The 11,187-nt window shown below is 64.1% G+C and overlaps 2 protein-coding genes across 2 annotated transcripts; one reads left to right on the top strand and one right to left on the bottom strand.

Moving 5' to 3' along the window:
• The first annotated feature begins 5,620 nt into the window (after positions 1–5,620).
• IL17B (interleukin 17B) lies at positions 5,621–7,190 on the top strand. The gene is made up of 3 exons (XM_036391649.1): positions 5,621–5,678; positions 6,524–6,810; positions 6,941–7,190. The coding sequence occupies exons 1-3, from the start codon at positions 5,658–5,660 to the stop codon at positions 7,188–7,190; spliced, it is 558 nt and encodes a 185-aa protein (XP_036247542.1). The 5' UTR covers positions 5,621–5,657.
• A 943-nt stretch (positions 7,191–8,133) lies between these two features.
• On the bottom strand, positions 8,134–11,187 carry PCYOX1L (prenylcysteine oxidase 1 like). The gene is made up of 6 exons (XM_036391648.2): positions 11,067–11,187; positions 10,586–10,792; positions 9,979–10,153; positions 9,688–9,899; positions 9,459–9,599; positions 8,134–8,953 (listed from the first exon to the last, which is right to left on the bottom strand). The coding sequence occupies exons 1-6, from the start codon at positions 11,185–11,187 to the stop codon at positions 8,295–8,297; spliced, it is 1,515 nt and encodes a 504-aa protein (XP_036247541.2). The 3' UTR covers positions 8,134–8,294.

Below are 11,187 nucleotides of genomic sequence, written 5' to 3'. Positions count from 1 at the left end.
TGGGAGGGCTGGCTTTGAGTGAGGCACAGCCATTAAACAAACACTATAATTAGAAGCCAGGTTCCCTAAATGAAGTGAAAAATGTAACGTTAGCCTCTGTTTGTTCGCTGGATGCTGCGCTCTTGTTCCATGACCCAGAGGGGTCGTGCCCTGCGGTTTCTGAGAAGCCTTAATAAGGTAATGTTTAGGAGGTTACTATCTTTACAGCTCTTGTCTTATTACAACTCCATAAGAAAAACATTTGGGGCAAAGCAGGATTCCTTGGCGCGGGTTTGTTTTTGTTACTCCTTCACTAAGATGCTGCCCAGCCATCCCTCCTCAGCACGGATTCAGTTTCAGTATCTCCACAAAAGTGCCATTTTCCCCACCTCCCGCTGAGCTCCAGCCTCTCTGGCTGGTGTAGGGGCAGGGGTCAAGTGGCAGCTCTGCCCCAGGCAGGTGGGGAGGGGACCACGGCTGCACAGGGGGCGATGCCACAGGGCAGTGATGGAAAGGGAGCCCTGGGCTGCTCCCACCTTCCCAGGAGCCTGGGACGTGGAAAGAGAAACCCTTCTCCTACAAGCCCTGCTAACATCCAAACACACCAAATTTAGAACCTTTTCATCTGCTGCCTGACATCAGAGGGGGCTGCTGGAGGGCAGGAGGGCATTTCTCAGCCCGTGTTTGATTACAGCCCCTGCTCCCTCAGCCCCTTGCAGGGGCAGGGCCGTGATGAATGGGGAGCTGGGCTGGAGCAGCTCTCAAGGTGACCTTCAGGAGTGGCCAGTGCTGCCCTGGAAATCCCTTCCCACCCTGACACAGGAGCAGGGAATGGGGAGCAGGGCAGGGAACTGCCTGCTCTGACCTCAAGCCACCAGTTTCTACCTGGGGATGATTCCCCAGCAGTTTGGGGGTCCCTGCATGGGATCCCTTGCCCAGGGGCACAGAGGGAAGTTTGGCTTGGTCACAGCCCTCCAGGACAGACGTCAGTGCCACTGCTGAGCTTTGCGCTTACCCCCGCCCTTCGCCTTGCCCTGGGAACTGGCAGCTTGGACTCCTGCCCACCAGAAAAAGCCACCAAAGCCCTTCAAGTCAGAGGTTTTCTCCTCACAGACGCAGAGGGCACTGCTGCCCTGTCCCTGGGAGCATCCCCCAGCCCCCTGGCCTGGCAGGGAAGGTGGGGCGATGGCTCCAGGCTGCTCCGTGTGTCCCTCATGGGGCTGAAGGACCAGCCCTTCCCTCAGCCAGGAGGAGCTGGGGTGCAGAGGGATCCCCTGTCCTGGCAGGGCTGTCTCACCTTTGCAATCCAGCACAAAATGAAGCCACCCCTCCAAAGCACTCGGGGCTTTGTGTCTGACTGCCTGAGGCTGCAGGGGGAAGGAAAACTGAATTATCTGGAAAGCCAGCAGTGCCCAGCCCATGCTCTGTGCTGGTGGGCAGGGGGGCACAGCCAGGACAGGGCTGAGGGCAGGAGCCCAAAGGGCTGGAAAAGGTCAGAGAGCAAGCCCAGGGGCATGGAGGGAGCAGGGGCCAGGCTGGATGGAGGGACCCATGGCCAGGTCGTGCCTCAGCGGTCCCAGCCTGGAGGACACCATGGTTCTGTCCCCCTCTGTCCTCCGGGGACCTGAGGCTGCCCCGCACAGAGGCACTCGCCGAGCCCAGGGTCTGTCCGTGCCCTGCACTCGCACCGGCCCCTCCAGCCCTCCCCAGAGCCAGCACCGGGGGCCAGACCCGGGCAGGGACGGAAGGAAGCGGCCGTTTCCAGAACAGGCTTTTTCCATCGGGGGCTCTGTCTCCAGCAGCAGGAGGCAAAAGAAAACAAAAGGCGCGAGAGGAGCGGGACAGGAGGAACCTGCGCGTCTGGATCGTGTAAGCAGCGACGTGCTGTAAACGGCAGCGGGTGATGGATGCGCCGGAGGGGCCGCGCAGGATGTGCCGGACGGACGCACGGACGGACGGACGCGCATCTTCCCCCGCCCCGCCCGCAGCCGCTGGCCCGACAGCCCCGGTCCCTGCGGAGCCTCCTGTCCCCTCTGCTGTCCCCCAGCCCCAGAGGAGAGCCCGGCTCAGCTCTGCCTCCCGACGCCCAAACCCGGCTGATTTACAGGCAGCCCCGAGCATGGCCCAGCTGCCGCCCGGGGAGCTGGATTAGGGCTGGATAAATAAAATTGTGCTGGGAGCTGGATGAATAAAATTGTGCAGCGATTGTGCAGAGCCCGGGCCCGCCAGAGCTCGGCTGCCAGCCTGGTCACCCCTCCTGCCCGCAGCACTGGCACCACGGTGGGGCAATGCCCCTTCCCTCCCTCCTGCCAGCATGAGGGATTTTGGGACAGTGGGGGCACAGAAGAAGGGGGGTTCTTGTCCCACAACAGCTGCTGAGGAGTCCTTGTCCCACAACCCATCCTGCTCGATGCCAGCGATAAATTCCTGGCCCCCTGTCCAGCCCTGCCTGCTTCTGTGTTTATGCAATGGCAGGAGCCGGCAGAATGAAGCACTTTTTGTTTTTCCCTTTTTTGAGAATGGGGAGTTTAAATTCCCACCAAACAATGTTCTTTTTCCAGCAAGCTTAAAATAAGCTTTTTTGGCTCGGGTGTCTCTGGAGCCGTTGTGCAAATAAGGATGTGAGCTCCGTGCTCTGGCGGGGCCAGCAGTACCTGCCAGGGGGGTTCTGGGGGGCCTGACCCCCCTCCCAGCACGGCTCAGGGCTGGCTCTGGCCAGGACAGCTGCCTGGAGCTTTGCTTTGATGAGTGGAAAATGTTGCTCACCCAGAGATAGGGATGAGGCCGTGCTGGAGCCTCCTGCCAGACCCGCCCGTCTGGCTGGGGTGGGCGTGTGCTGTGCTCAGGTGTGCACAAAGCCCATGGGGAGCTGCATTCTGGAGCAGCCTGGTGCCCAGAGAAGTGGCCATGCCCTGCAGAGTGGCACCGGCAGCGTTTCTGCCCATTGCCCAGTGCAGATGGAGGGGACTGCAGCCCTCACCCCAGCAGGGACATTCCTGCTTGTGGGAAACTGCACAAAGCTATCTTCTGCCAGCCTGGAGCTGCGGCCTGACTTCCCCCCGTTCCCTTACCTGCAGTCCCTGTGCTCTGCCACACAATCCCTGCCCAGCACATCCCTGCTGCCAACCACCAGCGTGGCACGACACAGGTGCCCTGCATCTCCTGGGCTGGGGTGGGTTCCACGAGGCTTATCTGGCAAATAAACACCTGGGTTTACTCAGGGCAGGTGGAGCTTATCTTCACAGCCTCTCCTGCCCCATTTGATCCCCGTTCCTCATCCCCAGGCCTTGCTCTCCACCCAAATTTCCCATGGCAGTGTGGCTAAGTGGTGACAGCAGCAGAGATGAGCACAAACCAAACCTGAGAGCACCTCTCCTGTCCCCTCTGGCTGCAGGAGAGCCCTGGGGGGGTTCCAGCCCATCCTGCTCCCTCAGGGGTGGCACTGCAGCCAGGATGGGCACACGGAGCCCCCAGGATGGAGGCAGAGCTGGCCATGGCCCAGCCTCCCAGCACTCCAACCCCAGCACACCCTGCTCCCTCAGGGGTGGCACTGCAGCCAGGATGGGCACACGGAGCCCCCAGGATGGAGGCAGAGCTGGCCGTGGCCCAGCCTCCCCATCCCAGCCCCTTCCCTGGGCAAGGCCGGGGGGGAAAAGCCTCCGGCCCCCGCCTCCCCCAGCTTATCAAATTTGGCCATGTCTGCAAAGGCCTGGTTTCCTTTTCACCAAAAAAGATCAAAACTGGGTAATTGGCTGCCGGCACAGATGCCTCTGCGCCTCTCTCATGTGTAAACAGCATTGCCGAGCGCTGACACAACGCTCGCTCGGCACACGCAGGCGCCCGGGGCTGCCACCGGCCCTGCCACAACAGGGCTGAAGGTGCTGGGTGCAGGCTGCAGCTGGCTCTGCACCCCAAAAAATGCTGGTGGCCAAAGGCCGGGTGCTGCCATACACCTGAGCACAGGCGGGTGGGTGCAGGGCTCCTCCGGCAGGTGCTGAGGTGACAAACGGGACAATCTGTGCTCAGATGCCAGCCCAGGGGACAGCAAAGCCTCTGGAGCTGTGCTGGGCTGTCCTTGGGGGTGTTAATGTGAGATGGGGCAAGGGAGCAGCCAGGCTGGTCCCTGCTGCATCCCAGGAGGAGGGGGACAGCGTGAGCTGGGGGTGCAGAGACCTTTACCCAGTTATGAGGTTTCCCAGAGGCACAGCTCATGGATGGGAAAAGGAGGTGGAAATTTCCCTCTGCCCTACAAAGCTCAAGGGCCTTCAGATCCCAGGGGATGCACAGTGAGGCAGGAGGAGGAGGGAAACATCCCAAGGAGCAGGGCAGAGCCCGGGAGCGTGGGGAACAGCGGCGGCATCCGCCTGCGGCTGGGGCTGCAGGGGAGGAGACGGGGAGGGACGCAGGGAGGGATGGAGAGGAGGAGGAGGGAGGGAGGGATGGAAAGGAGGAGGAGGGAGGGAGGGCGGGGAGGAGGGAGGGATGAAGAGGCGGAGGGATGCAGGGAGGGGTGGAGAGGAGGAGGGATGCAGGGAGGGATGGAGGGAGGGGTGGAGAGGAGGAGGAGGGATGGAGGGAGGGATGGAGGCCGGGATGAAGAGGCGGAGGAATGGAGAGGAGGAGGAGGGATGCACGGAGGGATGCAGGGAGGGATGGAGAGGAGGAGGAGGGATGCACGGAGGGATGGAGGGCGGGGTGGAGAAGAGGAGGGATGCACGGAGGGATGCAGGGAGGGATGGAGGGCGGAGGGATGCACGGAGGGATGGAGAGGAGGAGGAGGAGGAGGAGGAGGAGGAGGAGGAGGAGGAGGAGGGATGCAGACGGGCAGGACTGGGAGCGGTTGGGTGGCGGACAGCACCATCGCGCGGCTCTTGAGCGCACGGACAGCGACAGAGCAGGGGGGTGCAATGCCAGCCCTTGTCCTCTGGACGGGGAATGACAGCCAGCGCCCCCGTGCCTCAGTTTCCCCCACTGCAGCACCCTGCAAAGCGGTGCCTGGCCCAGCACACCCAGCCCTCGCAGCCCCACGGCCAGCTGTGGGCACAGCTGCTGCGTCCCCACGGCGGGAGCTGCAGGACAGCACAAGGGGAAGGGTTTGGGGAACAGACAGACCAGGGGTGCAGGGAGGGATGGGTACCATCATCCCAGTGCTGGGCAGAAGGGCCTGGGGGCTCCTGGGGACAGCAGAGCTGCTGCTGGGGGTGGCTCACGGAGGACAGCGGGCCCTCAGCCCCGGGTTACCCGCTCACCTTGCTGCCAGCACGGGGCACAGCCACCCCTGCTCCTCCTGCTGCCAGCCCCTGCTCTGCCAGCCCAGCAGCCGTGTCCCTCCGGCCTGTCGGGGCTGTGACCATGCCGGTGACACCGAGAGAGCCCAAACGGCCTCCCCAGAGCACGTTATTGCCAGGAGAGCCCCTCGGGGCCGCCGGCTCCAGAGGGGACTCAGCGCTGACCGCAGTCACCGCGGGCCGCAGAGCCAGCGCCCGGGGCGGTGACGGGCGGCCCAGCCCCAGCCCACGCTGGCCCCCTGCCCTGGCTGCTCCGAGGCTCCCTGGCACCTTGGGGAGCGGACACACCTCTGGCAGGGCACAGCCGGGGGCTGGGGCTTTCCCTTTTTAGCTGCGCGGCTCGCAGGGAGCAGGCACAGCGCAGGAGGGCTCCGGCTCCCCTCGGCGGCCATGGAGCGGGCTCCAAACCTGGTAGGTGCCTCCCCGGCAGCCCGGGGCTTGCTCCTCGCTTTCCGTCTCTCACAGAATGATTTGCATGCTTGCTCACCTGGGGTTGTTTGCTTTGGGCCTGCCAGGGCCATCCCCCCGTGCCCAGCAGGGTGAGGATGCAGCAGCCACGGCCGGACAGACAGACGGCCGGACAGCGCGGCTCCGGGCACCGAGCCTCCCTGCCCCGGGGCACTGCACACCCACGGGCAGGGTGTGGGGCAGCCCGGGCCACTGCTGGGACACGAATAGCAGCGAGCAGCACTACAGAAAGCAACTTTGTTCCCTGCTGGGCAGCCTGCCGGGCGGGTGGCAGCACACGGCGGCGAGGCTGGAGGGAGAAGGGAAGGAAAAAAGCATCTGTTCTCTCTCACCGTCCTCAGAGCACAGAGGGAGGGAGAGGAGGGCTTGGATAAAGATCTCATTATTGACTGTGTCATCTCTGTAAGGCTCCTTTTAAACCAGAGGCTGCCCAGGTACAGCCTGGGCTGGGTCACTCCCCATGCAGCTGCCTCAGGGTGGGCAGGGAGGGGACAGGGCACAGCTCGGGCAGGACAGGCAGGGGCACTTGGGGAACACAAACTGCAAGCAGGGTGAGGGGCAGCCACACGCATCAGCTCATCATGAGTGTGCCCACCATCCCTGCAAACTGCCCTCAGGTGTTTCTCACCTGCAGGCCAGCACTGCCTTTGGGCATTGAATGTGCCACCTCAAAGCCAACGTGGTCCCGCCATCACCTGGTGACCCCTGGGAGGAGGGAGAGCTCCCCCTCCATGCCAGTCCTGCAGCCCAAGCAGCCTCTCACCATCCTCATCCTCCTTCTTCCTCAGCTTCTCCTCTGCATCTTCACCTTCGCCATGGTCCCGGTTCCCGAAGCCAAGGACCAGAGCAAGGCAGCCAAGGGCAGGAGAAGGGGCCTGGCACGGGCACCCACAGCCCCCCCCGGGCTGGCCTGGGCCCCGGATGACCCCTACAGCAGCATGGCAGAGTACGAGCACAGCATCCAGGACATGGTGCGCCAGCTGAGGAACGGCTCCGAGCCGGGGGACACCAAGTGCCAGGTGAACCTGAGGCTCTGGAGGTCCAACCGCAGGAGCCTGTCCCCCTGGGCCTACAGGTGAGCTCGGGGACAGGCAAGGGGCTCGGAGCCAGCACAGGGGCTGTGGAGGCTGCTGGAGGCTGTGATGCAGAACCCATTTCACCCCATCACCACCTCCCCAGCCTTGCCCCGTTTCCCTCTCCTCCAGGATAAACCACGATGCCACGCGGATCCCAGCAGACATCCCCGAGGCCCGGTGCCTGTGCAGTGGCTGCATCAACCCCTTCACCCTGCAGGAGGACCGCAGCATGGCCAGCATCCCCATCTTCAGCCGCCTGCCCGTGCGCCGCCGGCTCTGCCCGGGCCAGCTGGGCCACGGGCCCTCGGGCAAGAAGTGCCACAAGAAGTACCAGATGGTGATGGAGACCATTGCTGTGGGCTGCACCTGCATCTTCTGAGGCTGCAAAGCTCACACCCTGCAGCTCCCCCAGTGCTGGCCATTCTAAGCAGCTTGCTCTTGCTTCCCCAGCTTGCCCAGCCCTTTGGGAGAGGCCACCTGGCTGGGCAGCAGGGTGAGGGGAGGGCCCTGTGCAAGGGCTCCTCAAAATCCCCCTGCAGACTCCGTCAGCCTCAGCCCCAGCAGCTGCTATGGGGACACCCAGTGCAGAGGCACCCCTGGGAGTCACCCAGAGCAGAGGCAGCCCTTGGATCAGGATCGGGATCGGGATCAGGATCAGGATCAGGATCAGGCCTCCTCCCTTCCCAAAGTCCCCACTTCCCTTTTTTGCCCCGTCGCTGCAGCAGCTTCTGGCAACACCCAGCCCTCCCATCCTCCCAGTCCTCCCAGTCCTTCCCAGTCCTTCCCAGCCCTCCCACAGGTTCCTCTGTGCCAGGCTGGGTAGCCCAAGGAGTGGGGCAAGCTGCTGGTGCTTTGGGCAGCTTCTGAGGTCTCAATAAAGTGCATTGCTGGCTCTGGTCTGAGCTGCCCCTGCCTTGGCCCCTCAATGCTGCCCCTCTGTCCTGCCCAGCTTCTCCCACTGAGGCTCTTCTGCCCCCCAAACACACCCCCAGAAACCCAGAGCACCTGGCAGGAGCTGTGAGAGCCCTTCCTGCATCCCTGGGGCACAGGAGGCAGGGTTGGGCTCCAGGCATGGAAGAGGCCCTGGGATCTCCAGCCTTACCTGTGAGGCTCCCAAGGGCAAAGCCAGGAAGGCAGGAGAGACTGGTGGGAGCTGGGAAGCTCGGGGGGACCCATCTGCTGCCAATGCCAGCCAGCCTCACCCCTGAAAGCCCCCCAATATCCCTCCCAAACACTGTGAGCCTTTCTCAGGAGAAGGCACAGGCTCCTTTCCAGCAGAGCCTGGGGTGAGGGAACAGGGAAACTGAGGCACACAGCACAGACACAGCAACACTGGGCAGGAACTGTATTCCTGAAGGCCTTCAAGTCATTGGGACACAACCTGTCCCTTGTCCCCCAGCCCCCCCTGGCCTCCCCAAGGCAATAAATACTCCCCAAACTACCGCACACCCCAAAGCTCCTGGCCCACCACCCCTCAGGGGCGTCACAGCTCCGTCTTCACCTTGTGCATCAAGTCCTTCTGGTCGATCTTGTCCAGCTGCTGATGCCAGCGGTTGTAGGCCAGCAGGGCCACGTTTTTGGCCGCCACTGCCGTCATCTCCATGGAGCTGGCCACCCACTCCACGCCGCTGAGGTAGAAGAGGCTCTCGTGGAGCACGACGGGCGGCAGCGCCTTGGCGGCGTCGTAGCGCGGGTACGTCGGCCACTCGGCCACCTGCACCGAGTAGTAGGACCTGAAGAGGGTCTTCAGCTGGGGCTTGTCCAGCGGCCGCGGGGACAGCACGCGCCACACGGCCGCCTCCTGCGGCTGCTTGCGCCGGAACGCCGCCGAGATGTTGACGGGGCAGATGTTGTCCATGGCGTGGAAGAAGAGCTCGGGGGTGTCGGTGGTGAGGATGCTGGTGAAAGGGAACAGCTTGGGGTCGGGGAAGCCGAAGTAGGAGGAGTTGAGGTAGCCGTGCACCACGGAGGTGACGGAGGGCTGGAAGGCGCCGGGCAGGTCGGCGATGGGGGGGTCGAAGTTGTCGAAGGTGAAGTTGCTCCTGCTGGGCTGCAGCGGAGTCGTCACCACCACCAGGTCGTAGAAAGCAGAGCCCTGGCCCTCGGTGCTCTCGTAGTGGACCTGGTACAGGGCTCTCCCCTCTGAAGAGAGACACGGGACAGTCACGAGCAGCCCTGAGGTCCGAGTGATGCTGCCCTCACCCTCTTTTTTTCCAGCCTGACCTCCATCCCCTGGTTTTCCAGCACACACCAGTGCTGGACCACAGCACCTGATGGTTATGGCAGAAAGGTTTCATTAAGACATAAAGTGTTTACAGAGAGGCCCAGCCTAGTGGGGGGCAAAGAGAACTGGGGGAACACAGCCCACATCCCAGGCCCCAGATATTTTTCTGCTGTGGTGGAATGGGGAGCGAGCCTGCAACAAGGATGGTGCCACAGGAGAACCTGATGGACCTCAGGAGGAAGGGAGGGCAACCTCAGGGCTGAGGTTGGAGCTGCAGAGTCCCCACTGGATCAGACAGACCCTCAGGGCCTCTCCCAAATGCCTCACCAGAATCAGGATGCCCTCCAGCCACAGCACTCCCATGCTGCCACCACCAAGCTCCCACCCTGGTGCCCGCAGAGCCACACCCGTGCCCAGGCTCACCCGAGCTGTGCAGGGAGATGCCTGTCACCCTGGCTGAGATGACATTGGCTTTGGTCAGCTTCAGCAGACCTGAACACACCAGCTTATTCCCTCCTTCCACCGCCCAGGTGCTGCCCTGGGCTCCCGCCAGCGACATGGCCCCTGCAGAGAGGAAGACGAGGGTGGCTCCACAGCCTGGCCGCAGAGGGGACACTGAGGAGACTCACACAGCAAGAGGAGGTGGCTTCACCTGCGAAGGCGGGCACCAGCACGGACTGGCCATAGCTGGAGCGCAGGACGGCGGCAATGACATCGTCCACGAAGCGCTGGGTGACACCGACCTCCAGCAGGGACTCGGCCACCGAGCGCTGGGTCATGTTCACAAAGGCCTCCCCGCCCAGCGAGCGCAGCAGCTCCTCCAGGCTGGAGAAGGCGTAGCCGTGTGCCTGGTACTTGTAGATCCTGGAGGCGACAGGAGCAGGGGGCACCTGGTGATGCCCCAGCCCCAGGGAAACCCCCCCAGCCCCACGGGCTGTCCTACCTCATGAACTTCTCCATCACCTCCTCCACCCACATCTGCAGGCGCAGGAAGCTGATGCCATAGTGCCACCAGAGGCGGAAGAGGTTGAGCAGGTACCAGTCGGTCTCCTCCAGGACAAAGTGCTCCCCGCTGAAGATGGCGCTTTTCCCGGCCACCTCGCGCCGGTGCTTGAGGCCTGCGGGAGCACAGGGAGCACGGGGCTGGGTCCCACCCTGGGACAGGCCAGCACTGGACACGTCCCGGCAGGGATAGGGGCAAGGATGCTCTTGGAGGAGCATCAGGAATGAGAGACCCCAAGGCACAGGTTCCCAGCCACATCGCGTTGGGGCATCTCATGGAGCTGCTGCTGCCGACCGGGACAGACTGGCAGGAGTTTGTGAAGAACCACCCAACACTAATGCCACCAGACCCCCGGATGGTGACCACCCTGTCCCCTTCTCTCTCCAGGGCACAACAGGAGAGACAGCAAGGGGATCACCACATTCCTTGTGTGCCAAGGGGGACTGGCCTAAACCCTCCCCACCACCCCAAGCACAGAGCCCAGCGGTGTCCAAACCCCCCAGCTCAGCGAGGGAGGCCATACAAGCGCCGGGACGCCCAGTCTCACCCAAGATCTTGACGAAGTCCTGCATGTGGAGGCTGAGGGCGTGGATGGAGGCTCCGCGGCTCTCATACTGCTGCTTGTTGACGGTGACGGTGGCCAGGCGCCCTCCCACGCCCGCCGCCTCGTACACGTCCAGCTGCACCTGCGGCCCGAAGTGCTGCTGCAGGAAGTACGCGGAGGCCGAGCCCCCCAGCCCGGCGCCCACCACGGCTGCGGGCGAGAGCGGCCAGAGGCCGGGTCAGCAGCGCCCCGGGGCCAAGGGGGTCCCGCCGCTCCCCGGGCCGCGGCGGGGAAACACCAGCGGGGATGGGGATGCGCGGGGATGCGCGGGGATGCGCGGGGATGCGCGGGGATGGGGATGCAGGCTGCGGAGCGCAGGAGGGGTGCGGAACGCTCGGTGCCGGCCCCGGCGGGGCGGGGAGGCGGCCCGGTGCTGCCGGTGCTCCCGGATGCCCACCCCCACCCCGGGCATCCCCGCGTGTACCGATGGAGCGCGGCGCGGCGCGGGCGGCGGGCGCGGCCGGGAGCGCGGCCAGGAGCGCGGCCAGGGCCGGCAGCAGCGGCAGCGGCAGCGGCAGCGGCAGCGCGGCGGGCGGCGGGGCCAT

The sequence above is a fragment of the Molothrus ater genome, chromosome 15 (genome assembly GCF_012460135.2).
Source record: "Molothrus ater isolate BHLD 08-10-18 breed brown headed cowbird chromosome 15, BPBGC_Mater_1.1, whole genome shotgun sequence".
In the NCBI taxonomy this organism is placed as follows: domain Eukaryota; kingdom Metazoa; phylum Chordata; class Aves; order Passeriformes; family Icteridae; genus Molothrus; species Molothrus ater.
This window is presented reverse-complemented; position numbering and strand designations above follow the sequence as displayed.